The following is a 26,957-nucleotide window of genomic DNA, read 5'->3' as shown; positions in this document are numbered from 1 at the left end:
AGCTCTCCACTACCATTACGGAGGATTTTGATACAGTTTACTGGAAATTATTTAGCCTATTTATTTTTATGAGAAACTAAATGCATTACTTTATAAGACTACGAAATGTTGTAAAAGATAAAACAATGAGGCATTATGTCCCGAGCTATAATTTCTGACACTGGTGCAAACATTGTGCAGGTAAGGGTTAAATTTTTGGACTTCCCACTAAAGCTCCATACAAAACTCACCGTGCTCAGCCATGATTCCCAGTATAATTTCTACAGTGAAACTACATTCACGTATGATAATGTTTGATGTTACAACAGTAGACATCATTAGAAATATCAAATTCAGCATATGAATCATCTCAAAACTCAAATGTCCTGTTGAAAGCAACTAAATAAGTTCGTCCTTTAGTTCCCCTCCTCCAGGTACACGCCCTTTCATTTGTCAGAGTCAGGGGCAAAAAACGTTTACGAAAAAAAATCACGGAAGAGATTCGAGTCTGACAAGTTTTTTTTTTTTTTTTTTTTTTTTTTTTTGGAGGTAGGGAAGAAAAGGAAAGAAAAAAAAAGAGGTTTACTGCAGCTACTGCGAACTGTCAATCCGCTCTGTCCCCATTTTAGGGTAAGTGCTTCAAAATACGTTTCTTTTGCATTACAGACTAATACTAATAGCCTACTTTAAACACAAAACTTTGAGTTTTGAACTTGTGAGAGTTTTTGTAAGTGTCAACGCCACGTTTTAGGAACACCCTTCGACCATCCTCAGCCAGCTGAATCTGAAAACATCTGCCGTTTTCGCACACAGTCAATGCGTATTTTACGTATTTGCTGAACTATTCTTCTATTTGAAGCGTTGTTAATCGCGTCGTTTTATTAAGACTGTACGCGCCAACAATTACACAATTGATATCAGTGACTGCTGCTATTGTATTGCATTGTATTTTAAATGAATCTTAAAATAAATATAATATTTTGATCTTAAATAGGCTTTCATTTGAAAAAAAGGATAAAAAAGGTTAATTTTTAAAAATAAAATAATATAAAACATCAAATAGGCCTATAGCCTACATAAAATGTACTTCATATATGCTATAAAGATCAGGCAAGTATATAATTATTTTAATACTTATGTATAATATAATTGTAGTCATATTAATTCTAGATGTATGACATTTTAAGTCTTCTGTGCCAACATTAAATCAAGTCCAAGTCAGAACTGTGCTTCTCAGAACATTTAGGCTAACAGAAAAGAGAAGCGTTTAACACAAAAGCTATTTTATCGACGCGTGATTTCAGTGTGTTGAAAATAAGAACTACCTGAAGATTGTTCCCCACGAGTTTTTATACACTGGCAAAGTTGTTCCTGTGTGAATTTTTAATGGCGCACGCGAGCGGCGGGTATTGTCTTTACCGTGATCGAGCGCGCGCGTATCACGTTCGCCCGTTTGGAAACGCAAACCTTTCAATCTCTTTTGCGCATTGGAGAGAAACGGTAGAGTGCACGAGTGTCCGTTGTTACATGTCGGCGTCCCTTTTTCCTTTTTTTTTTCCTTTTTCATGAGGTTGTTTGCACGGATTTATTTATTCATTTCGTCTAGGAACAGTAAAAGGTCATGTCTGTTTTGGAGAGTCACTTAAGTAGCCTAATGGAAGATCTCGCTTCATTACTTTTTATTAACCATCCACGTGCTGTCTGTCTGAGAGAGTTTTGGGTTAAAGCTCGAGACTGTCTAGGGTAGCGCGCACGGAATCGCCAGGTCAGGGGCCAAAGCCGTTAATAATTCATAAGTCTTGACGACTGGCACTGGATAGGGTTGAGACCGAGGGTTGAAAGAGTCAATAGGATCAGTGAACGATGCCTATAGTCACTAGAAATATGATTGTGGAGAGAAGGTGTGTAAGACTTGTGACAACAACACAGCATTGACTTCAACAGAGCGACGGCCTTTTGATCTAGGGCGCATGTAGACATTGTTTGTACAGTGGATAAGGGCTGACTGGATCCTGACTGTACAGTAGGGGTTGTGACTCAACAGTATTTTGCCACCTAGATGTACCATTTCAGTCAGGATGCTGCTTTCTGTGTTAATAGGTGCTTATGAGAATGCTGTCTAGGTAGGTAGCTCATAGGTTTTGAGACACAGCCTTGAGAAAGTCACTTATCTTGCTCATTTATAACTAGGCTAATCTTTTTATGACTTAAACATATACACACTGGTTTTATTCTTGTCAAAAAATAATCTCATTAGATTACATCCAACAAAAGTAAATGTTCAGGGTCAAATCAGGTGAAAAACAAATAGTGGCTAAAGGTAACAATTGTGTTTTACATTGTTTACATTTGTCTTTTTGGTTAAAGGTATGCACAAACCAATATTTTTCATATATGTTTCAAATTATATTCTCTGATATAAAGTTTATATTTGTATGGTATATGGACATTTTATATTAGCAGACACTTTTGTAGCATGCAAAATCTTTTTCAAAAGCAATTTTTCAGTCAGACCATTAAAAAAAACCTCTTAAAAATCAAAGTTTCAAAAGAGGTTTTCATAGAGATGAACCATTTTGGGTTCCCCAAAGAATCTTTCAGTGAACAGTTCTTAAAATAACCATTTTTTCTTAGTGTAAAGAACATTTAAAAAAAAAAATCGATACCACTATAAAGAACCTTTTGCGCAATGAAAAGGTACAATTGATGGAAGGAGGTTCTTCATGGAACCATTGATGCTACCTTTATTTTCAAGAGTGCATGTTATAACAGACAGCATTTTAGGGCATCATAGATGCAATGGAACTCAAAACATGTCTGTGATGCCCAACAATGAAGTCTAGAAAGGCAGCCTGCTAGGTTTTGAGATGTAGTCTCAGACGAGTATGTAGGGTTTATATTCAACAGCCAATATGAAGTATAATATAGTTTATTGCTGCACTGTGACACCATTAGCTGAGTGTCTGTGTGCCAAGGAAGAAAACTAGTCTATTTCCTGCACCATTCCACCTGACACTAGCGTAAAAGAGTCCTTCTCACTTTCGAACAGCCTATGAAACAAGAAACTTTAATATGCGTACTGCGTCATCTCTGTATCTCCTTCTCTCTCTCTCATTAAATTAGGCTAATGGTCATGTTTCTTAATTGCTTACTACCTGTCGATGTGGTTATTACTGCTGATAAGAGGAAACTCTGTGTGAATGTGCGTCAGCTAATTTGGCGGCATTAGAAACCGTCTCGGATGACAAGCACACCTACACAGATTTTGACCTCCAATAACAACCCAAAGGGCTCCTTTGCTGACCGCTGGATGTCACTGTTTTTTTTGTACAGCTTTGTTTGTACAGCTATGCAAATTACAAGGTTCCGATCCTCATCTTAACAAGCAAGTCGTAACTTTCTGGTTAAGTCTGAATGACTTGCGTAAAAGAGCAATGATTGGAATTTCAAAAGTTGTGTTTTCTATCTTTGGCAGACACTTAGTTCTTTTGTTCAAAATTTTATCAATGAAATGAACCTTTTAATGCATTGAAACATTGGTTCCTGCATTCTGCTGTTCTTATAACAGGATCATTTTATATTATTGGCACTTTTAGAGGTAGTCGACTACCTATTATAATATTTAATCATATTTTTAAACAAGCTTTTATTTTTATACTTTCAGTTTTCATTGTAATTTTATTAGTTTCATTAATTTTGTTATGTTTGTCATTTTTATGAGATTTTGTCTTTTTTTTTATAACTTAAACTTATGTATTTTAGTTAGATGCCAAGGCTACATTTAAAAATTTTGTGTAAGTTTAAGTGTTTCAACTAATATTTATATTTCATACAGAAAATGGTTTTTAATAGTTTTACTTTAACACTTTACAATAACGTTCATTTGTTAACATTAGTTAACTACCTTATGAATTAAGAATGAACAATACTTCCACAACTTAGTTAATACTAATTTCAACATTTACTAATATTTTATTAAAATCAAAGGTTGTATTTGTTAACATTAGTTAATGCACTGTGAACTAACATGAACAAATAATGAACAGCTCTATTTTTATTAACTAAAATTAACAAAGATTAATACATACTGTAACAAATTAATTGCTCATTGTTAGTTTATGTTAGTTAATACTAATGTTAACTAATGAACCTTATTGTAAAGTGTTACCAGTTTTATTTAACAAATAACAACAACACTACAGATGTCTTTACTTATTGTTGCCGCTGCATATATCAAACACACTTTAATGGAGGTTTTCGGAAAATTACCCAAAAATCTGATCTTCATGCTGAACATAGCTGAGTTATGACCGTCTGCACCTCAACAAAGAATCTGAGTAACGCCATGTCTTCATTGAGACAAGGCGATTGGCTATAGGCATTTCCTTCTAAACGTTGACAAGCCAGTAAAAAATTGTGTAGTGGAATGCGAGAGAGAGTGAACGTGTGCCTGCATAGGTGAAATCTTATCCGTGAGAAAAGAAAGAAAGAAAGTTAAAAGCAGGACTGAATTCTTTATATTAAAAGAGGTGTGAAGAGCAAGAGGAACAAACTACAGAAAAAAGGAGTGAGTGAGTGAGTGAGTGAAAGAAGGGATGTTTGAGCTGTCGGTAATCCCTTGAGAAACATGAAGCCGCTGCGTGGTTTGGTCATCGGTAGATCAGATGACCTATCAAAGATCAGGACAGCCACTGGCGACTTGCCTCTTTCTTCTCTCTTCCCTTATCTGCAATTGACTGTCAGTTCTAACCCCCAAGATTTCCATTCTCCACACCCTAGTACACTCTCAGGTACTGTGGCTAGAGTGTTGTCTCTAACTTGTTAAGAGCTTGGCATGTCGCCAACCACCGAATGACCCCACTTCTTCATAGGGTTAGGGTTTGTTTATTAAACTTATATTTACATTACCGTCAATGCATGATGGGATACAACATTAATATTTGTAATGTCGCTAATCAATACATTATTATCTAGATCGAATCTATCTATCTATCTATCTATCTATCTATCTATCTATCTATCTATCTATCTATCGCAATTTCCCTCAGATTGCTGTTATCAAAGCTCATGTAATTTACTCTTTAAAAACACTAATATATAATTTACAGTTAAATGCACACTACTGTTTAAAAGTGTTTTTAAAGGAAATTAATACTTTTATTTAGCAAGGATGCATTACATTGATTACAAAAGATTTCTGCTTCAAATAAATGCTGTTCTTTTGAACTTTCTCTTAGAGTACTGAAAAAATATTAAGCCCAACTGTTGAATAATATTGAAATGTTTCTTGAGCATCAAATCAGCATATTAGAATGATTTCTGGAGGATCATGTGACACTGAAGACTGGAGTGATGATGCTGAAAATTCAGCTTGGCATCACAGGAATAAATGACATTTTCAAATATATTCAAATAGAAAACGGTTATTTAAAATTGTAACATTATTTCGCAATATTAATGTTTATACTGATCAAATAAATGCTGCATTGGTGAGCATAAGAAAATTCTTTCAAAAACAAAACAAAAATCGTAGGCCCTACTTATCTTTTGAACGGTATTGTAATCTTTAGCAAATCTAAAAACAAATATTTTCCATGTTTATACTGTACATTATAATGCTGGGATGCTTAAATTCACATGTAGCATTTAAAATGATTGATTTTTAGTATTTTATTTTTAATTTATTTCACCAAAATAGTGTACAGTAACATTTTGTTGGTCATATCCGTGCATCCCTAATGTCAGCTGTCTACTAAATGTTCTTTTCATCTTGTTGTAGAGCGAAAGCAAAGATGGAGGCAGCAATTAAAAACGTGGTGGGTGTCTACCTGAAGTCGTCCAAGGGCAAGGAAAGCCTCGGAGGAAAGGAGTTCCAGAGCCTTGTGAAGAGCCAACTGAAGAACATTCTGACGGTCAGAAGCTGCGTTCAGTTTTGTTAAATCTAGCAAAACATTATTTGAAATTCAGCCATCATCCAGTTACCATATTCGTCTTTCAGTACACTCGATTTTTCCATGGCTACAGGTCGGCCCTGGTCTATTTCTTTTTTGAGCAGTTCCTTATTATCTGGACTTTGATGAGCTGAGCAGAAACCACAAACTTGTGTCCAAATAGTCATTTGCCATGAAGAATGCTGCTGTGTTATTTGCTCCGGTGCCACATTAAATTACAGAGGAAAACTTTTAGTGGTGCTCGTTCATCTCGCGCTGTTTGTGCTACGGACATGAATGATACCTCGGTTCGTGCAGATTGTTGTGGAGAAGTGGGCTATTAATCTTCTAAACAATCATTGTGCCTGCATGGCAGACCATAAACGGGTGGGAAAAAAAACACTATAAACTTGCTGTAGATTTATATATTTAAAGTCACCACGAAATCAAAATGGACTATTCTCTTTTTTCTTTTATTGCAGTTTTTATTATAAATGATTTATCCGTCTACAACACATCATTATTTTTTTAAGCTTCACCTCCCTCTTGCAGTTATGTTTCCATCACCCTGCATTTATGCGCATTTTGAAGTATCGCATCAGAAACGAGTGATAGAAACACCGATTTTGGAAAAAAAATCCCTTCATTTCACAAAAAAGTTTTTACGCTCACTTGAGGTGGTTTTTGTGAAAAAGAGTTAATGCGAACAAAGGGAGATGGAAACGCATTTGCCAAATGAATTCTGACGTAGCGAACATTAAACCACGTGACTAATCGGCTGTTTCCGCTGATGGTGTGTTTTATTTACTGTTGGTTACTAGGTTACCGACACCACCGTCATCATAAACTTGATGGAAACGCACCTAATTCGCATTTGTTTGTTTTTTGCGAACTTTGAAAAGATTCACTTCACTTTTGGATGGAAACCAGGCTAGAGACATCTCTTTTTTTTCTGATGCGTTTACTGGCGTTAGATCGACCAATAGCAAACCACAACCATCCAATCAATTCCCAATAGACAAAATCAAGCCTACATTTGTTCTTGTTCGAGAAGCCGTTTTACTCAGATATCCATCACAATAGAGAAGAAAAGACTTCTATCTTTAAAAAAAATCCATTTATTAATAATAATTTAGAATCTATTTTGGATGTTGTATCACTTTCAGCAGTTTAAATGAACATTTAAATGACAATCAATACAAGCCGCAAACCTGTTGCATGAGTGATTAACATCTGAGGAACTTTGTGTTTAGGACACAGAGGACAATGATGCAGTTAAAACCATGCGTGAACAGCTTGACAACAACCAGGATGGGAAGGTCGGCTTCCAGGAGTATATGAATCTGGTTGGCTATCTGGCGCAGGCTCTCAGCGACCAGCGTTGTTTGGAAAACGAAACACAAGCAGAGAGTTCAACCCAGGAGACGCAGGCTGAGGCGGCAGCCAATGCAAAGGCAGAGCCCAAGGCAGAGCCACAGGCGGCAAAGGAGGCGGAGAAAGAAGACAAGCCAGTGGTCGAGAAGGCAGCGGCCGAAGAGCAGAAGCCAGAGGAAGAGAAAAAAACAGATGTGGAACAGGAAGGAGCGAAAGCTGAAGAGAATAAAGCTGAAGAGAATAAAGCTGAAGAGAAGATCAAAACAGAGGAAGCGTCGTAGGAGCTTGAGGAAGTCGAGATTGTCGCGATTCAAATGCTTCTGTGTTTGTTTTATTCGTCATTTTCATTATTGTGATATTTTACTACATACATTCGAAACCTGGCCAATACACTACCAATTTTATTACTGCAAAGAGGTGTAGCATTCTTAATAATACTAATTTCTGATTGTATGCAAATTAGTTCATGCCTGTGATTCATTTTTGTAATAATAATGTGTGTGTGTGTGTGTGTGTGTGTCGACAGCCCCAAATGTGACAAATGGCCAAAGGGGTGCAATAACTTATCATTATGTCCTTTTGTTTGAGCCAGATTTGTTGTAAGGGTACTGCAACCACTGTGTCCCCTCTCCAATATCTCCACAAAACATCCGTGAATGAAGAACAGACATCGGTTTTATAGCTTACATTTAGGCACTATTAAGTATCCATTATGTTTGTGCCACTTTCTCAGTCGACTTCGGTGCTAGTCGTAAATGTACTATGTATTTTCCAGTGTTGCAGAAGTGTAAAAATAGCACTTTTGTTTGATGAAATGCCCTTCTGCAGGAATTTAACATATTCCGTCGCCATTCAAATGTGGGACTTGCGTTTGTGGCGCACATGGGAACACTATGCAGTCCACATACTATGTTGTTCACATTTCCGGGCCTTGTTTGCATGAGAATAAACAGATTTGCTTTTGAATAATGTAGTTTTATGGCATGCTTTCTGGCTTGTGTACTTGGATCTAACTCTCTCTGACATCCTCTATTAGCTGACTTTCACATGCTGTCCATCTTAGTGCTTCGCCTCAAGAGCTGGAATATCAGATGCTTAGTGTGCTTATGATAGCTGACGCTCAATAATTAAAAGCCTTTGGGATGGAATCCACACCAGGGGACCCTTGTGGCCCCGTGGGAGCCCCAAGTCATCCCACAGTATTGGTTCACTAAGGTTAGACCCCTGAAGACAGTTAATAAGATTGACATAAGAATCGCACTTCAGTAATCACTCATTCACATTTATTTTAACCATATTCGCCTCCACATATTTAGCTGTTTTTCTTTTGTGTTTTGTTATGTGTTGGTCTCTAAAGTGGGGATATGGCTTTTACTAAACAGCTTTGCAAAGATTAAATGTCTTGAAAGACTATATTAACATAATAATTAACCAGTTTCACTTGATCACAACTAGCATGTTAGCATTAGCACATAGCTAGATACCCAGATAACATGGAACATTCTCAGAACTTTGGTTAACATTCTGGCAAGGTTTTGTGTTAAAAGTTATGAACATTATTCCTAGAACAGAAAGTTGTCCGGTCTTTAATAATGTTCTCAAAAACGCTGAGAAAACAAAAACATTATCACTCATGGAACTTTTTTTCCCCCTGAAACGTTTTAGTTGGACATTGGTCTAACATTTTTTATGTGTTACTAATTGTTTCAGAATGTTTAGAGAACATTTAAAAGTAACTTTCCCATGTTCCTTTAACATCCGTATAACCAAAAAAGATAGATTCAATCTAGCTAATAATATATTGATTAGTGACATTACAAATATTAATGTTGTATCTCATCATGTATTGACGGTTATGTTAGTCGTGTTCTAGACAACCCATGTGACAACGGCCTGATGAGGAACCTTATCTCACTGTTCCTTGAATTTTTCACTAATTATCAATGATTCAATGAATTTTGATATCGCATCTAGTGTAAAGTCATAAGACATTTATGAAAGCAATAACATGGAAGAAGAAGAGACAAATGCACAGGTACTTTCACTATATAGCCATTAAAGCAGCTTACATAATACATTATACATACTACATTATGCATTATACAGATATGTATAGCCTACATCAGTGAGAAATCCTACGCTGCCTAAAAAGGGCTCATTTAGATCATGCTAATGAGCTCTCGTTTATCTCATGCTGTCATGTATATCCTGGCCATCTAAAACCGCCTGTTTACTTTGGTGTGTCCGACTCCAAATCAGTCGTGTCTGGTGTTGCTAGGCCTCATTAGCATTATAACGTCATCACACCTTACTAACGTTTTGACCATACTGTAAAATTGAACTTCAAGCTTGATGTTAATCCAGTTTTGTCAGTCAAACAGAAGTAGTCACCAGCTCTACCTATAGGTAACATAAAACTGTCTTTTGAACAAATGCATGAGTTTTTCATTAAGTGTAGCTGCTCAATACTGCTCAACTGACCACATACTTCATTTTCTATGCTGTATGATTGACCATCTCCAGCTACTCAACAATAAAGGACTGTAATGCAAACTCCACTGGCCTGTAGAGTCTTCTTGTGTCGAGTCAACTGGCATGACGGGGTCAAATGGCCCTTATATTGGCAGGTGAACTAAAGGAAGAGAGTATGGGAGGGGTGCCGAAACTGAAGATGCGGGAGATGCTCTTGAGAAAGGAGGGGGCAGAGTGAGTGATATTTAAACCCCAGAGGTTCTCTCTCTCCCCTCATCTGTTCCTCAGCTCTCCGGCTGTCTATCACTATCTCCTGCACTTCATTACAGACAAAGGAAGCTCTCCGTAGGCATTCAGGTAAGACAGACAGCTCAGACGAGAGAAAGGACTCCTTTCTCTCACAGCAGAAAGCTAATTAATGCTCTTCCCGATTGGATTATCTACTTTTCTGCTAGTCTTATTCAAATATGTTCATAGCTCAGTGCTACTACTAAGTTCTTCTGAAAAGATATAGATATAACCATGAATGTCTAGTCTTCAAAGTTAGAGTTTTACTAAGTTAAAGTCAATTAGAATTTTATTTGAACACAATTGCTATGGATAATTTTTATGGATTTTACACTGATCTATCTCTCTCTCTTTCTCTCTCTCTCTCTCTGTCTCTATCCATCCATCCATCCATCCATCCATCTCTATCTATCTATCTATCTATCTATCTATCTATATAGTGCCGCACGAATACAGGTAAAGTGAAAAACTTTCCAAAATATACATTTTAAAATATATCCATATACAAATATAATCTAAGAATTTAAGTGTCCCACTTTACCTGTATTCACTATACATGGCAATCCTTAATATATGGTTATGTCATTGATTTTGATTAATGTAAATGTCCTTTTTGGGTTTATATCATCAAATGAGTTAGATTTAGATTAAAAAGCATTTGTTCTTATGTAAATAAATGAATCTCTTCTTCTTTACATGTCAAAGAACGGTCAGTTTCCTTAGTGTCACTAGGTCACTTGGTGTTACGTTACCATTCTCATCTTGGTTGTCATGGCCTCACTGTGTCCGTTCTATTCTGATACGGCTAATGAGGATGCGCTTCTTGTTTCCTTCTGTCCTACAAAAAAATGTGCCATCATTTCACCTTTTAGCTTACTTTTTTCCATTTGTCTTATGCTCTATCTTCTGTTGCCTTATAGCCGCTTTGTCCTAAAAAGCTTCCAGTTTTAATGGCTTTGCGGGACATTAAAACTATTCTGACCTTTCTAGTTAGTGTCCATTTCATGAACAATGGTTCTCGGTTTTAGTTCCTGAGAGCTGTAGAGTTCACCAGTATTTGTTCCAAATCCGTATGTTGCCATTTGAGCTTCCTAATTAGGCACTCTCTTAGATTCACTAATTAGTTAAATTAGATGGTGTAGTACTTGAAATAAAGAGCTGAGCACGAAGGCCTCCTGAAGGCCTCTAGAATTGAATCTAAAGTCTCAATTCAATTATGCTGCTATTTAGTACAGTCGTGTAAGAAATGGGACAACAATAATGCATTTTACCATTGAATTGATCTTAATCCATTAGTAATTATTAATTTCAGTAATCATCTAATACTGTCTTATCCTTTCTTCTTCATTTTACACTATTTATTTTGGTTCTCATGATTATAGTCTACAGAACTCTTTCTTCCACTTAACTTTGGCCTCTATCCTCAAAATTAACTAATGGATTTGCTTTAGGACAGTTTCAGGTGCGCATTGTGTGTGTTTGCGTCTTCACGAGAGCCTCGGATTACTTGGAAGAAGCTTCCCTGGGGAACTTGCCAGTAGTTTTATCTTCGTTTTGACAGTTTTATGTTTCACTTGTGGTTTCCATTTGAGAGATGCGGCCCCTGTTACATGAGCAACAGATGATTTAGCTGTGAGCAGGCAAGCGTTCACATACAACTAATGAGTGTTCAAGACAGAATACTAGAACAATTGATCTAATCATGATTTGGATGTACATCTAAGTGTACCTATACACTTAAAAATCAAGGTTCCAAGGAAACATTTTTTGGTTCCCCAAAGAACCTTTTAGTGAACAGTTCTTAAATGAACCATTATAATTGAAAGATTCATGGATGTAAAAGGTTCTTCATGGGGAACCATCGTAGCCATAAAAGAACCTATATTTTTAACGGTGTATGTCTCTCATAAAGTGCCAAAACTTCAGAACCACAGTACTTAGAGGTCTAACGTTACCTCTCTGTGTATCTGGGACATCAAAATTACATGTTAAGTTGGTTTCTAGAAAACCAAAATGCAGCCATAACACTGAAGCAAAACGTTCAGTACTTTTGCCAAATGCTGTTCATGCTCTTTCTCGTCTTCTGTTGCACCTCATCAATGACTGTGTCTGTTTCTACATGCGCAGTAGCTTGCTGAACCCGGAGAGAGAAGATCCAAGATGCCACGCTCAAAGTGTGATGTGTAAGAATGTTGCTTTTTGAGTGACAAACCCCTAATCAGAACCTCTAATTTTCCTCTAAAGCAAATAAACCCCCCAAAACAGTAAGGATATTATCTCAAACAAATGATTGAGAGAACATTGTTTTCACCCATAGTCCAAAACGTGTGTTTGTGCCAGCATTGATTGAGCCAAAGCTCCACCCATGCTAGTCATGTGACCATACATGCAGCAGGGTCTAGCGAGGGGCGCGTCATGTCGTTGTATCTAACCTTTGACCTTTTTAACCACCTTGCAGCATGTCCAAAGAACCAAGCTCCAACTTGGAAAGCGCCATGCAGATGCTCATCAAGACTTTTCATAAGTATTCCGGGAAGGAAGGAGACAAATACACGCTCAGCCGAGGGGAACTAAGGGAACTTCTGACGGAGGAGCTGGGAAATTATCTCGGGGTGAGAAGAATTATGCATAATTACACAACTTTTGCATCTTATTTTACTTATTTTATATACTGGCAAATTTCAAAGCCAAATCACAAATAACATATTAACCAAAAAGAGGGCGGAGCTTGATTTTATCCTTCAGGATTTGATTGCATCATGCAAAGTGGGTGTTCCAAATCAGAATGGAAGCATGGGTTTGGAAGGGAGTGGTTGATAAAAAATAAATAAATCTGGATTATTATGCACCAATTCATTGTTAACAATAAGTAAATGAACAAGTATTAAGAAAATAATAATAGTAAATAAATCAATTTTGATTTAGTTTTAGTTTTGACTTCAATTTAGTATTTACTTCTTCAAAAAATATTATAGAGGTTTTTTTTTCACCCATCCCCCCCCCCACCCCACATTCATTCTTCACAACTTCTGCAAAACAGATTACTTTAAATACCTACTAAAACGAATGTGACACAACCTGTTACACAAGCTCAGATTTGCATTTACTGCAAGTTACAGAAACGCATGAAACGTTTTACAGGTTCAGTGACCCTGTAATTGTGTTTCATGCAAACATCATGTATGTGATTCAGCTTCTGGCTCTTTCGACTGAAGTGCACATACATTCCCTGTCATTGACATTCCCAGAGTTCCTCCTGCTACACACTTTGCCAAATTATTTTCTACTCAACTTAAAGAGTTTTCAAGGTTTCAAAATGAAATTATCACCATATATTATCACTTTCGCCCCATTTGGATTTCACTTTTATACATATTTAGCACATTTATATATACTTTATGAAAAAAAAACATACCAGGGGCCGTATTCACAAAGCATTTTATCTTACCACTAGGAGTACTCCTAAATCGCACTAAAAGATTTTAGCTAGGAGTTTTCTCTTAAAAGTTATTCACAACGCCTTTCAGACCTATACTCTTAAAATGATACACTGATACAAAATGATACAAAAATACACTCTATAAAAATGACAACTCCTAAACTAAGAGTGAGTCTTCGTTGCTATGGATGACGTCATTACTCATGCATGAGCTTGACTGAAGTGACCACCTTGATTGGCTGATGATTGTAACGCGGGAATGATTCCTAACACCTCCCCTACGATGATGAGTGACAGGTGACAGGTCTGAGAATGTGTGCGCTACACAAGTAGTGCGAAGGATGGAAGATAATGAATAACTGAATAAACAGCCTAAATGAATAAAGAGTAAGGCTAAACAAATAGCCTAGTAGCCTAATGAAACATATTGATTGATGCAATATCTTTGCAACATTATTGAATTAATCTGTCACTATATGCCTCTGCCTACGTTTGCAAAGAGAAGAACATTTTAATTTGATTCACAATGAAACGTTACAATTAGTTTACATGCAATGAGTAGCCTAGTTTTGGTTGTTGTTGGTGTCGTTATTGCATCCCTAGTTATGCCTACAATGCAAAATTGTTCCCTCGCGATTGGAAGCTCCTGTAGCCTCCGCATACACATTTCAAAACATCGCAGCGTGAAATGCCACAAAAAGCGGTTTGTGAAGGTCTTAGTGAGTTAGGAGTCCTCTCGACTTCTTTTAAGATGTCCCAGGCTTAGGTGCTACTTTTAGGGCTAAAATGCTTCGTGAATTACTCTTAGTCAAAAAAATTAGGAGTCCTAAAGTTACGAGTGACACGCCCATTATTTTTAGGAGTTGCTCCTAAATTCGCCAGTTAGGAGCTACTTTTAGCCTTAAAATTCTTTGTGAATACGGCCCCAGGACATTAATTGTTGAATTTACCTACATTTAATTTAACCCTTTAATTCCAATTCTAAACACAGTACATAGGGCCCAGTAATGGATAGTAACTGATTACATGTAATCTGGATTACATGAGATTCCAAAAATTAAGTAGTTGTAATTAGATTAGATTATGTTCTAAAATGCTCGTAATCAGATTACAGTTACTTTTTTATTGATTACTTTTTACATATAATTCGCATTAATGTTGGCATTCGCAAATATATTTCATCAACTCAGCTTTTCAACTCAAGAACCCTGCAGTTCCTTCACAAACCCTAATTTGGGAAACCCTGACGTAATGCAATGTTTAATGGACTTCATGATGTTGATAAAGTATGGAATATATTTGCATTCTCTTTGTATTTTCATTTCAATATGGTACAAAATATTCCTATTCAATTCTATGTGACAAACAAGTTAGGTCAAAAGTAATATAAAAGTAATCCAAAAGTAGTCAAATTACACCACCTAAAATGTAATCTAATATATTACATAAACAATTTTCTTCATGTAATTTGTAATCTTTAACAAACTACAATTTGTTAGTAATTACCCAGCACTGATTAAGCCCTAACCATTCAGACGTTTTTTATAGTGTTTTGATACTCACTTTAAACTTTCTTTTTGTCTTCCCACAGAACGCTCAAGATAAAGATGCGGTGGAACGAGTGATGAATGACCTGGATTCCAATAACGATGGCGAGGTGGACTTCACCGAGTTCATCATCCTCATGGGGGCGCTGACCGTGGCCTGCAACGACTTCTTCCTGGACAGCCCGGCGCCCAAAAAGCCCGACGGCAAGGACGATGCGGCTTCAACAGAGGAAAAGAAAGAGTAATGAGCAAATGCTTCAAAAACAGAGAGAAGTATTAATAGGTTGCATGGTTGAGAACAAGAGAGTGCACAAGTTTCATCCATTTCTTTAACCGGGACCGACAAACCTAGATCCTGGAGGAGATTTCTCTGCTTTTATAATTCAACCCAAGCTGTTAACAAAACTGGCAAACCCCACAGGCAAAGACTTGGGGGTTTGACAGAAACACACATCAGTGCAACTATTTTCTTTCTAGCTAATGAGAAGTTCTTGAGTATAAGGGGTTTAAAAATCTTTCAGGATGGGTGCCTTCTGTTTCATATGAGAGCACATGACCACAGACATTATATATGGCTATATAGAGTCTGTTTTTGGATGAAGATATAGCAGCAAAGTGTATTACGAGTGCAATCAGTGGCTACTTACTTGTAAGTGTCAAAGCCTGTTTAGAGAGAATGGGATTGGAGATAGTGTGTTATGGACAGTTATGAATGCTCATTTTTAATAATTCTGAACTGTGACTTGACAAACAGATGTTGAGGGATTTATACTTACATCTTTCATTATGATGTAATTATAAATACCCTTTACTGTTGACAGCAAGCAATATTTCATCTACTTCATGGTTACCATAAATTCTGAACAGTGTTCATGATCTATGAATCTAATAATTCAGTGTTGAAGATGTGAACTTGGTTTGTCTCTTTCTTTGCATCTATTTTTTAGCCTATTTTTATTTAATAATCAGTATGTATCTTCTTAATTATAATAAACGTGCAACTGACCTCCATGCATTTGTCTCATGTTTTTTTTTTTTACTGTGATTCTTCATTTTTTATAAACATTTATCATATTGGATGTAACAAATAGTTTTCTGTTATGATTATTGATTAGTTATCTCTCCGATTAGTATAGTTTAGTTTACTAGAGCAGTGGCTGGTTGCATAAACTGCTTAGTCTTAAAAGTTAGTCATCTAATTTTTCACAAGTCAGTTTCATAAAAAGGTACATTGGTCTAATTTAAATCTGAAAAGTAAGACTCATTCGCCCTATTGCTAGTTGGTCAGATTAGTTCTTAAGACACAGTCTTAACTTTTTTCAAATGGTCATTGTCATTTTTTTTTTTTTTTTTTTTTTTTGAGATTTCAAATACAAATGAATGAATGTGTTTTTTTTTTACATTCACACACACCAAATTTGATAATATTATATAAGTGTGTTCAGGTTAGTCTTAGAATGTTTCAGGTGGTCGTTAAGTGATTCCCCGGCTTTAGAATAATTGTGATTGTTTTAATATTGATAGTTAATATAGTTTTATGGACATTTTTAAAAATATTAAAACACCTTTTAATAAATAATATTTTTTAAATAAAAATAAAATATATTTTATATTTTAAAGTAAAGAAAATCAAAAGGTTTGAAATATGCAACTGACCTCCATACATTTGTTTTTTGTTCAGTGATTCTACATGTAATCTCTTATAAATATTTATCATATTGGATGTAACAAATTATTTTCTGTTATGAAAGTTTGTTATTATTAAGTTTTTTTTTTTTTTTACATTAACATATACCAAATGTAATCATATTATATCATGCTTTCAATACATCAAGCTGATCTAAAATCGTGAAAGTAATTGTGATTATTTTAACACTGATAACTTACATTTTTAACAGTAGGAAAAATATGTGCATATAGTTTTGTGAACATTTAAAAAAATATATTAAAAAAGATGTCATTTTTAAATACAGTAAATATAATAAAAAGTTAATATTTTACATTTGTTTATGACAATATAAAAGCAAGTTATTTGACATAATTGTGTGTTTTTAATGTTAATTAATGTTAATTTGGTTGTCTTTATACCTGAACAAGACTATTGTTAAATGAGTCATTTTGTCTGTTCCAGCAATTGTGCATCAAACAGCACAATCGGATCATGCCGGAAACAATGGCATATTTGCATGAAAGTCCCTTTTAGGCAGAATTGTTGAAGTCAACTGCCTTTACTCCAGAGAAGTGACTTTGTTTAATGGTTGACTAATGTGTCTGAGATATTTATTATGAATCCACAAGAGTGGGGATTCCCGGTAGATGTGTGTAAATACTCAAAAGGTGCTTGCTTGAGCACATCCTGGACTTGTTGCTCACTTCCGGCTCAACCTGTTCGACCTGATCTACTACTGGCCATGTTTACTCAGGCCTGTAAGAGAGAAACAATGTTGTGTTTGAACAGGACAGAACGCACTGCACAATGTCTGTGGTGATGCTGCATTCATACTTCCAGAAGCACATTACTGTTAAGCTCAGAGCTCATCACTTGATTCCAGACGGTCATGTTGAATCAATTATGAATGGTATCTTTCATTTCAGTGATATAAGCATTTACTGGTTCATGTTACATAGCAACTGATCGCATGTTGTTGTATTCATTTTGCTCTAGTGAAACAAATCTTCTTGTCACATAGTGTGCTTTCAACAGAGATGCCCTCAGATGAAGATGTTGATGAACAAAGCTCACACTGCATAACCTCACGTCGTTCATTGAGACCTAAATCAGATATGCCTGCACATGTAATGGCAATGACATCATCAGCAGGGTGGCTTTTACAAACCTGTGGTTGATACGGGAAGCATGTCGTGTATGCAAATAATCCATTTTGTAGAAATGTTTAACATTTTTCTCTCTTCACCATTGTTGCAGTGCTTTATTATTCACTGACCTAATTACTAACTTAATCTTTGCGTCCATAAAAAAAGTATTTTTTATATAGAACTGTCCAAATGTTTCTTATGCTGATCAATGCTTCATTTATTTTCAAAAACAAAGTAATATTGTGAAATATTATAACAATTTAAAGTAATTGTTTATTTGAATATATTTTAAAATGTAATTTATTCCTGTGATGCAAAGCTGAATTTTCAGCATCATTACTCCAGTCTTCAGAGTCACATGATCCTTCAGAAATCATTTTAATATCCTAATTTCAAGAAACATTTCTTATTATTAACAATGAAAGCAGCTTTATATTTTTTGTGGAAACAGTGATACATTTTCTCAGAATTCTTTTATGAATAAAGTTAAAAAGAACTGCATTTATTTGAAATAGAAATCTTTTTTAACATTAGTTACAAATGTCTTAACTGTCACTTGTGATCAATTTAATGTGTCCTTGCTGAATAAAAGAATTAATTTCTTAAAAAAGAAAGTTATATATATAAAATATATATATAAAACATATATATATATGAAGAGTTCAGATTCAAAAGCCTCTAAGTGCCATCTGAAATTTTCTTCTAGAATGATCATTTTTATCAAGCTTGTATATTTAAGTTCAGTAATTTCACTTAAATGGCAATGAAATTTACCTATGAATTGTCATTTAAGTGAAGTGATTTTGTACATATATTTGTCTTCCTCCACACTGTAGCGTTCAGGATAGTGATAGTCTTCTGACCATGCATGGCTGAGGGTGTTGTGGCAGCTTTGATGTGGTGGTGTCACATGACCTGGTCCAGCAGGTAACTGTAGTGCTCCATGTCACCGTTATCTGGCTGTCTGGACCAGCCCTGACTGACACCTCAGCTTACCTCACGCGCTGAATGTCTTCACCACAGTCTCCATCTCTGCTCCTAACTCTCTCACGACAGACGTCCACCCGCTGATGATCTGCACTCACGATAACAACAGCAGTGTCCATATCAGTGTTCATACATGCAGACAAACATGAACTTCCTACACAATAGAGTGGATGCTCACACATTCACAAGCAATGATTGCTCAGCATTTCCCTTTGTGAAACTGTTTGACATTTTAGGGTAAAAGTTAAGCAAGATTTAGATTATACTAGATTACAAACACCAGCATCATCTCTATAGCATTCCAGTTTGTATATATAGTTTGTATATTCCAGTCCAATACTTACTCATACTTTTTGATGCTGGATAGTAAAAAGCTACTACTACTTCAAAAGTAATAAAAATAAGATACAATTATATATATACTATATTGCCAAAATTATTGGGACACCCGTCCAAATCATTGAATTCAGTTGTTACAATCACTTCCATGGCCACAGTTGTATAAAATCAAGCACCTAGGCATGCAGACGCTTCTACAAACATTCGTGAAAGAATTGGTCACACTCAGGAGCTCAGTGAATTCCAGCGTGGTACCGTGATATGTTGCCACCTGTGCAATAAGTCCATTCGTGAAATTTCCTCACTTCTAAATATTCCACAGTCAACTGTTAGTGGGATTATAACAAAGTGTAAGCAATTGGGAACAGCAGCAACTCAGCCACGAAGTGGTAAACCACGTAAAAAAAAAATCACAGAGCGGGGTCAGCGTATGCTGAGGCTCACAGTGCGCAGAAGTCGCCAACTTTCTGCAGAGTCAACAGCTACAGACCTCCAAACTTTGTGTGGCCTTCAGATTAGCTCAAGAACAGTGCGTAGAGAGCTTCATGGAATGGGTTTCCATGGCCGAGCCGCTGCATCCAAGCCTTACATCACCAAGTGCAATGCAAAGCGTCGGATGCAGTGCTGTAAAGCACACCAACCACTGGAGTCTAGAGCACTGGAGACGTGTTCTCTGGAGTGACGAATCTCGCTTCTCTGTCTGGCAATCCGATGGACGAGTCTGGGTTTGGTGGTTTCCGGGAGAACGTTACTTGCCTGACTGCATTGTGCCAAGTGTAAAGTTTGGTGGAGGGGGGATTATGGTGTGGGGCTGTTTTTCAGGGGTTGGGCTTGGCCCTTTAGTTCCAGTGAAAGGAACTCTTAATGCTTCAGCACACCAAGACATTTTGGGCAATTTCATGCTCCCAACTTTGTGGGAACAGTTTGGGGATGGCCCCTTCCTGTTCCATCATGACTGCGCACCAGTGCACAAAGCAAGGTCCATAAAGACATGGATGAGCGAGTTTGGTGTGGAGGAACTTGACTGGCCTGCACAGAGTCCTGACCTCAACCCGATAGAACACCTTTAGGATGAATTAGAGCGGACACTGCGAGCCAGGCCTTCTCGTCCAACATCAGTGCCTGACCTCACAAATGCGCTTTTTTTTAAACCTTTATTTAACCAGGAGAGAAGACTCACTGAGAACCTCTTTTACAGGAGTGTCCTGGCCAAGAACGCTTCTAGAAGAATGGTCAAAAATTCCCATAAACACACTCCTAAACCTTGTGGAAAGCCTTCCCAGAAGAGTTGAAGCTGTTATAGCTGCAAAGGGTGGGCAAAAAAAAAAACTATGGATTAAGAATGGGATGTCATTAAAGTTCATGTGCATGTAAAGGCAGGCGTCCCAAAACTATAGTGTGTGTATGTGTTGGCACTATAGTGTGTGTGTGTGTATATATATATATATACACACATATACACTCACCTAAAGGATTATTAGGAACACCTGTTCAATTTCTCATTAATGCAATTATCTAATCAACCAATCACATGGCAGTTGCTTCAATGCATTTAGGGGTGTGGTCCTGGTCAAGACAATCTCCTGAACTCCAAACTGAATGTCAGAATGGGAAAGAAAGGTGATTTAAGCATTTTTGAGCGTGGCATGGTTGTTGGTGCCAGACGGGCCGGTCTGAGTATTTCACAATCTGCTCAGTTACTGGGATTTTCACGCACCACCATTTCTAGGGTTTACAAAGAATGGTGTGAAAAGGGAAAAACATCCAGTATGCGGCAGTCCTGTGGGCGAAAATGCCTTGTTGATGCTAGAGGTCAGAGGAGAATGGGCCGACTGATTCAAACTGATAGAAGAGCAACTTTGACTGAAATAACCACTCGTTACAACCGAGGTATGCAGCAAACCATTTGTGAAGCCACAACACGCACAACCTTGAGGCGGATGGGCTACAACAGCAGAAGACCCCACCGGGTACCACTCATCTCCACTACAAATAGGAAAAAGAGGCTACAATTTGCACGAGCTCACCAAAATTGGACAGTTGAAGACTGGAAAAATGTTGCCTGGTCTGATGAGTCTCGATTTCTGTTGAGACATTCAGATGGTAGAGTCAGAATTTGGCGTAAACAGAATGAGAACATGGATCCATCATGCCTTGTTACCACTGTGCAGGCTGGTGGTGGTGGTGTAATGGTGTGGGGGATGTTTTCTTGGCACACTTTAGGCCCCTTAGTGCCAATTGGGCATCGTTTAAATGCCACGGCCTACCTGAGCATTGTTTCTGACCATGTCCATCCCTTTATGACCACCATGTACCCATCCTCTGATGGCTACTTCCAGCAGGATAATGCACCATGTCACAAAGCTCGAATCATTTCAAATTTGTTTCTTGAACATGACAATGAGTTCACTGTACTAAAATGGCCCCCACAGTCACCAGATCTCAACCCAATAGAGCATCTTTGGGATGTGGTGGAACGGGAGCTTCGTGCCCTGGATGTGCATCCCACAAATCTCCATCAACTGCAAGATGCTATCCTATCAATATGGGCCAACATTTCTAAAGAATGCTTTCAGCACCTTGTTGAATCAATGCCACGTAGAATTAAGGCAGTTCTGAAGGCGAAATGGGGTCAAACACTGTATTAGTATGGTGTTCCTAATAATCCTTTAGGTGAGTGTATATATACACTGTATATACACACTGTGAATTGTATACATCAATTGTGTAAGAATGGTAGGGAGGGAGCATGAAGAATCATTTTCATACATGAATTTGATTCCAGACTTTAAATTCATCGAAAGTCTTTGGGATGTGCTGGAGGGGACTTTACAGAGTGCTCGACTCTTGCATTGTCAATACAAGCTCTTGACCAAAAATTGATGCACCTCTTGATGGAAATAAATATTACAATATTATTTTCATTAAGAGGTGCATCAACTTTGCATACTGTCTGTATACACTCTGAATACGACTACACGTTTTCACGTGTTTGCCCTATCCTTAACAGCTCTCTCATACAATATGCTCTTGGAGGATGGCTCTGTTCTTGAATTGGATCACTGCAGGCGTCACAAGAGACTGCTTATCGGACTCAGCTATCATGATGATGAAGTAAGAAAGGTAAAAAGAGAGGGATCTTAGCATACCGACCGAAAGGAAAGGGGAGGGCTGGTATCAATTCACCCCTTTTCCCTGCACGTTAAGTGTCTCTAATACCAGTGAAATGATACTGAGGCAACACTTCGTCCGTTTTTAGCAGCGTGTTTCCCTTCGGCTATCACGTATTGCTGTGCTATTCTACCCTTAACCTTGGGGGCCGTATAGACTCCTGTATATCTGATCTGCAAACAGTCATTAACCCCATCGCCTCTGTCACCCCTTCACCTAACCTTCACTGTGGTCTTAACCTGCCTATGACAGCAGCCCTGGATTAACAATTCATCTCGATTTAAGGTAATGCAGACGGTAACTCAATCCTGAATGTTTAAAATTAACACTAATGGGTCTTGAAAAGGGCCTGAGAAGACAGAAATCATTCATGAGGAGAGCTCAGGAAAGACGCACCAGGATGATGTCAATGAAATGATTCATAACTAATGATCAAGGGTGGATCAGGGCAATCAGGGATCATGACCGTGCACCTTTGGACCTTGACTGCATCTTAAATTTGCATTGTGTGATTTAATGCAATGCTCATCATTAAGTGAAGGCCTGTTTATACAAAGAACGATAACTATAAAGAAACTTATCCACCTTATTTTTAACAGCCATTTTATAAATTGAATGTGTCTGGCTTCTGGTGTCAGTTATTTTTAGCTGTAAAACAGCTCGTTATGCTGCTTGATATTGCAAATTGGTATTTCTTACAAAATGTTTTAATGTATTGTCGTAATTATAAAGACATATAGGTACCTATAGCAGATAATGAAGCGGAAGTCTCGAACATTCGCAGAAAATAACTTCCGTGTTGCAAAATAAGACACCAATGCCCGAATCACGATAACGTTCTGTTCATTATAAGTTTAGTCATCTGTCGCTCTAAATGCTCGAGCTCTTTAACGCAGGGTGGATTCTGATTGGCTGTCAATTTTTTTATCAGCTGCGAAAAAATCTTTCTGAAATGATTCCAACGATATCGTTGCTCTGTGCCGTTATCGTTATACAACCCCAAATCCCCAAAAAGTTGGGACATTTTGTAAAATGCGATACAAAATAGAGGCTGTCATTTGTTAATTCTCTTTAACCTGTATTTAACTGACATACAAAGAAAGAATTTTCAAAGTTTTCACTGACCAACTTAAAGCTACACTGTGTGATTTTTACCCCCATCTAGCGGTGAAATTGTATATGACTACCCAGTGAATATTAGTTTCTGTTCCTCTCAATTCCGAGGGCGTTTTAACTCCTACGGTGGCCGTATTATTCCAAGATTAACATGGCTTCCAGTTATCGACTTCGTCCATGACAATAATAAACAATACGTCTAAAATGAATAAAACTACTGGACAGATGTCAGGAGGTAAACGTCACCCTTGGAATCGGCTATCCCAGCATAATCAGATTAGGCTAACGTTACAATGTGTACAAAGTAAAAGCAATTAAAAATAAATAAAATTTACAGTGTCCTTTTTTATATATAGCTTAAAAAATTGCGCCTTTAAAACTATTCATCACCTGTGATCCGTCGCAGCACAGATTTATGTTACAAGTAAACAATACTTTTTCACCATTGACGCGAGGATGAAGTTATAAGTTACTAGAGGTCGTTCTGGCGTTATGCACAACCATGCTATGGTTAGACAAGCAACTATAAAACTTCGAATTTACACAAATGAATTACAACAGGCTGAATTACCTGTCGAGAAGAAAGCAGGCAACCTCGGCGTCCGTTTTAAAATCTTTTCTCCTCATGAGCTCTTTCCATCTGGGAAAAGTTACTCCAATATTGACTATGGTCTTGCTGATTTGTCTGTCGCGTTGATGTTTTAATTCTCTCTTTCAAATGTGAGTACACACGCACACACACACACACCACACTATCTTTCAAATCTGCCGGCACTCGCGAGCTCGCGAGTAATCTCCCCCTCGCATTCGTCACGGTGTCACTGAGTGAAAAACGCAAAAGGCGAAGCTTGAATTTACAGGCATGTCCCTCTTTGGCGAATGTAGTTTCAAGATGGAGGGGCAACATGGCGACCGGCATTCGAACCCCTCACCCGTATGTACTTTCAATGGCAGATTATAAACTTAAGAGAATACTTTATTACTTGAAAGAAGTAAATATACATTAATGAGCACATATATTTTTGAAAGAACTAAGTGTTTTTTGCTAAGAATCAACTAAAAAAGTTACACAGTGTAGCTTTAAGTGTATTTTGTAAATATCTACAAATTTAGATTTTGATGGCTGCTACACACTCCAGAAAAATTGGGACAGAGGCTAAATAAAAGGGAAAAGCTTACAGAATATCCAAGTTAAACTCTTTTGAAATCTTAGTCTGTGTAGGGCAAGGCAGGAGACCTCTGTTGAATGTGTGTGACCTTTGAGCCCTCAGTCAGCACTGCATGAGAAACCATCATGCTACTCTGTTGATTACAGTCACATGGGCTCGGGAGTTCTTTGGAAAACAGTTGTCACTTAAGGGATAGTTCAGCCAAAAATGAAAATTCGGTCATCAATTACAAACCTTCATGTCGTTCCAAACCCGTAAGACCTTCGTTCATCTTCGGAACACAAATGAAGATATTTTTGATGAAATCCGAGAGGTTTCAGTTTCTCCATTGGGAGCAATTGATGATTGCTGTCTGCGGCTATATTATTTATTCATTTATTCTAATCAGCATTTAAGAATAATTCCAGTTTCATTTGACGTTCCTAATATTTAAGTCACTTTGAATAAATGTTTGTGGAATTTTTTTTTTTTTTTTTCAACCAACAGCCTCCACAGAACCTCACACCAACTATGGTGATTACAGGAGACCCATTTGGTGAAAGCAGCATTGCGGTGAAGAAGCTTGCTGATGAACCTGATGACAGTGCCTACTTTGTATTCAACATAAAGTACAAGAAACCAACTAAAAGTAGGCCTACACCGACCTTTCTGCAGTATCTGTTGGGTATTCAGAAGGAGAGCTACAGTTGTGCTGAGGCTTATCAATTACTTCAAATGTCCCGTGTGAATATTCCCAGAGTGAAAATGCTACCATTGACTGCACTGCAGATTGAACTGCACTGTTTTTGAGGAACCTGAAATATATTTTAAAGTTATAAGATATTTGAGTCATATCTATCTTTAACAGTTTTGTCAAGATTTAAATGATGTATAACAATATTAACATTATACATGTGCTTCCAGGAATTAGATGTTTATGTACAGTATTCTGAATGGATTTACTTATTAACTATAAGGTGATTATTTATCGAACTTTTTATTCTATGGATGTTATTGTTGTTTATCAAAAAAATGAAGAACCCTAAAAGGTTCCTCCTGGATCCTTTCATTTTTACAGTGTGGTGTGTCCGTGCAAAGGGCATGGGTGACTTGCATATGTGTGAAGGTACCACTGACGTGGAGGAGTATATTGGGATTGTTCAGAGACATGTAATGGCATCAAGACAACATCTTTCTTGGAAAGCAAGACAATGCCAGGCCTCATTCTGCATGTGCTACAACAGAGTGGCTTCGTAGACACTCTATACTGAAGTGGATGTGCCTGAGTGCCTGCAGTCCAGATCTGTCTCTATTGAAAATGTGTAGCCCATCATGAAAAGGAGAATCAGACAATGATGACCACAGACTGTTGAGCAGCAAGTCTTGCAAAACTTCAACAATTACTATCCTCAATAATTACAAAAAGTGTAATTAAAAGGAAAGGTGATGTGACACAGTAAACATGCCTCTGTCCCAACTTTTTGGGTTGTGTAGCAGCCATCAAAATCAAAAAAAAATTATATTTACGAAATACACTTAAGTTGGTCAGCGAAAATCTTTTCTTTGGACTTTTTTCAGTTAAATAAAGGTTAAAGAAAATTAACAAATCACATATTCTTGATTTTCTGTCCCAGACTTTCTGCATTTGGTCATGCTGCAGTTGTGGTGTTGACATTTAAAACGATTTTTACAATCATATCTTTGTCGTTATTGTTACAGTTATCATCCTTGGTGTAAACGGGCCTCAAAATCTATCGAACACACCTGATATTGTACTTATAGGAGCATGTCAAATTCAAAGTCTAAAACATACAAAATGCAAGCAGCAAGCAAACTAACTAACTAAATAGTGGAATAATGCAGGATTACAAGCCTGTGAATTTATCTAGTTACTGGAGTTAAATCAAGTTACTTTTAATTTACAAGACATGCTAAGTTCATTTATAATGCACAACTTAGCCTATATTGTATTACAAGGGTGTACCAGCCTAGTGTGCTATTTTTAGGGCAGTGTGAAAGTATCATCCAATCAGTCAAAGCAGAAATATTTCAAGACATTAAATGGAGTGGAAATAAAAGCTCTGAATTGGTCTTTAGTGTTGTCCTGTTACTTTTACAATTGATTACCCAATGTTAATTTCAGTGTTGGTTCTTTGTATAACCACTAGAGGTCGACAGAGACTAACTTTTAGACTAACGCTCACCTTTAGGTGAAGAAAACAAGTTCAGGGGTTTTGGTTGAAGGTGTACAGTGTTAAATCGACAACAAGAGGGCAGCAGAGTCAGTGTTATTATTATTATTATTATTTTTACCTGTCTCCTGAGATCCAAAGCAGGAGAAGCAATTCTG

At 37.1% G+C, this 26,957-nt stretch overlaps 2 protein-coding genes across 3 annotated transcripts; both read left to right on the top strand.

The window, feature by feature from the left end:
* Nucleotides 1–250: 250 nt before the first annotated feature.
* Nucleotides 251–9,390, top strand: s100u (S100 calcium binding protein U). The gene is made up of 3 exons (XM_079879476.1): nucleotides 251–609; nucleotides 5,759–5,891; nucleotides 7,163–9,390. Exons 2-3 carry the CDS (start codon nucleotides 5,772–5,774, stop codon nucleotides 7,562–7,564), a joined length of 522 nt encoding a protein of 173 aa, XP_079735602.1. The 5' UTR covers nucleotides 251–609; nucleotides 5,759–5,771; the 3' UTR covers nucleotides 7,565–9,390.
* Nucleotides 9,391–10,047: 657 nt separating this feature from the next.
* Nucleotides 10,048–15,963, top strand: s100s (S100 calcium binding protein S). 2 transcript variants are annotated; one of them, XM_079879607.1, is made up of 3 exons: nucleotides 10,048–10,112; nucleotides 12,502–12,655; nucleotides 15,074–15,963. In XM_079879607.1, exons 2-3 carry the CDS (start codon nucleotides 12,503–12,505, stop codon nucleotides 15,272–15,274), a joined length of 354 nt encoding a protein of 117 aa, XP_079735733.1. In that variant the 5' UTR covers nucleotides 10,048–10,112; nucleotide 12,502; the 3' UTR covers nucleotides 15,275–15,963. The 2 variants fall into 2 exon arrangements, with proteins under 2 accessions (XP_079735733.1, XP_079735734.1); XM_079879608.1 differs by lacking the exon at nucleotides 10,048–10,112 and having other exon boundaries at nucleotides 12,467–12,655.
* The last annotated feature ends 10,994 nt before the right edge of the window (nucleotides 15,964–26,957 follow it).

The sequence above is a fragment of the Squalius cephalus genome, assembly GCF_949319135.1.
Source record: "Squalius cephalus genome assembly, chromosome: 8".
Taxonomy (NCBI): domain Eukaryota; kingdom Metazoa; phylum Chordata; class Actinopteri; order Cypriniformes; family Leuciscidae; genus Squalius; species Squalius cephalus.
This window is presented reverse-complemented; position numbering and strand designations above follow the sequence as displayed.

Bases quoted from the DNA above. Each gene is read 5' to 3' on its own strand.
- s100s (XM_079879607.1), top strand. From the start codon at position 12,503: ATGTCCAAAGAACCAAGCTCCAACTTGGAAAGCGCCATGCAGATGCTC. The intron at 12,656-15,073 runs GTGAGAAGAATT...GTCTTCCCACAG, and splicing joins AGCTGGGAAATTATCTCGGG to AACGCTCAAGATAAAGATGC.
- s100u (XM_079879476.1), top strand. From the start codon at position 5,772: ATGGAGGCAGCAATTAAAAACGTGGTGGGTGTCTACCTGAAGTCGTCC. The intron at 5,892-7,162 runs GTCAGAAGCTGC...CTTTGTGTTTAG, and splicing joins AACTGAAGAACATTCTGACG to GACACAGAGGACAATGATGC.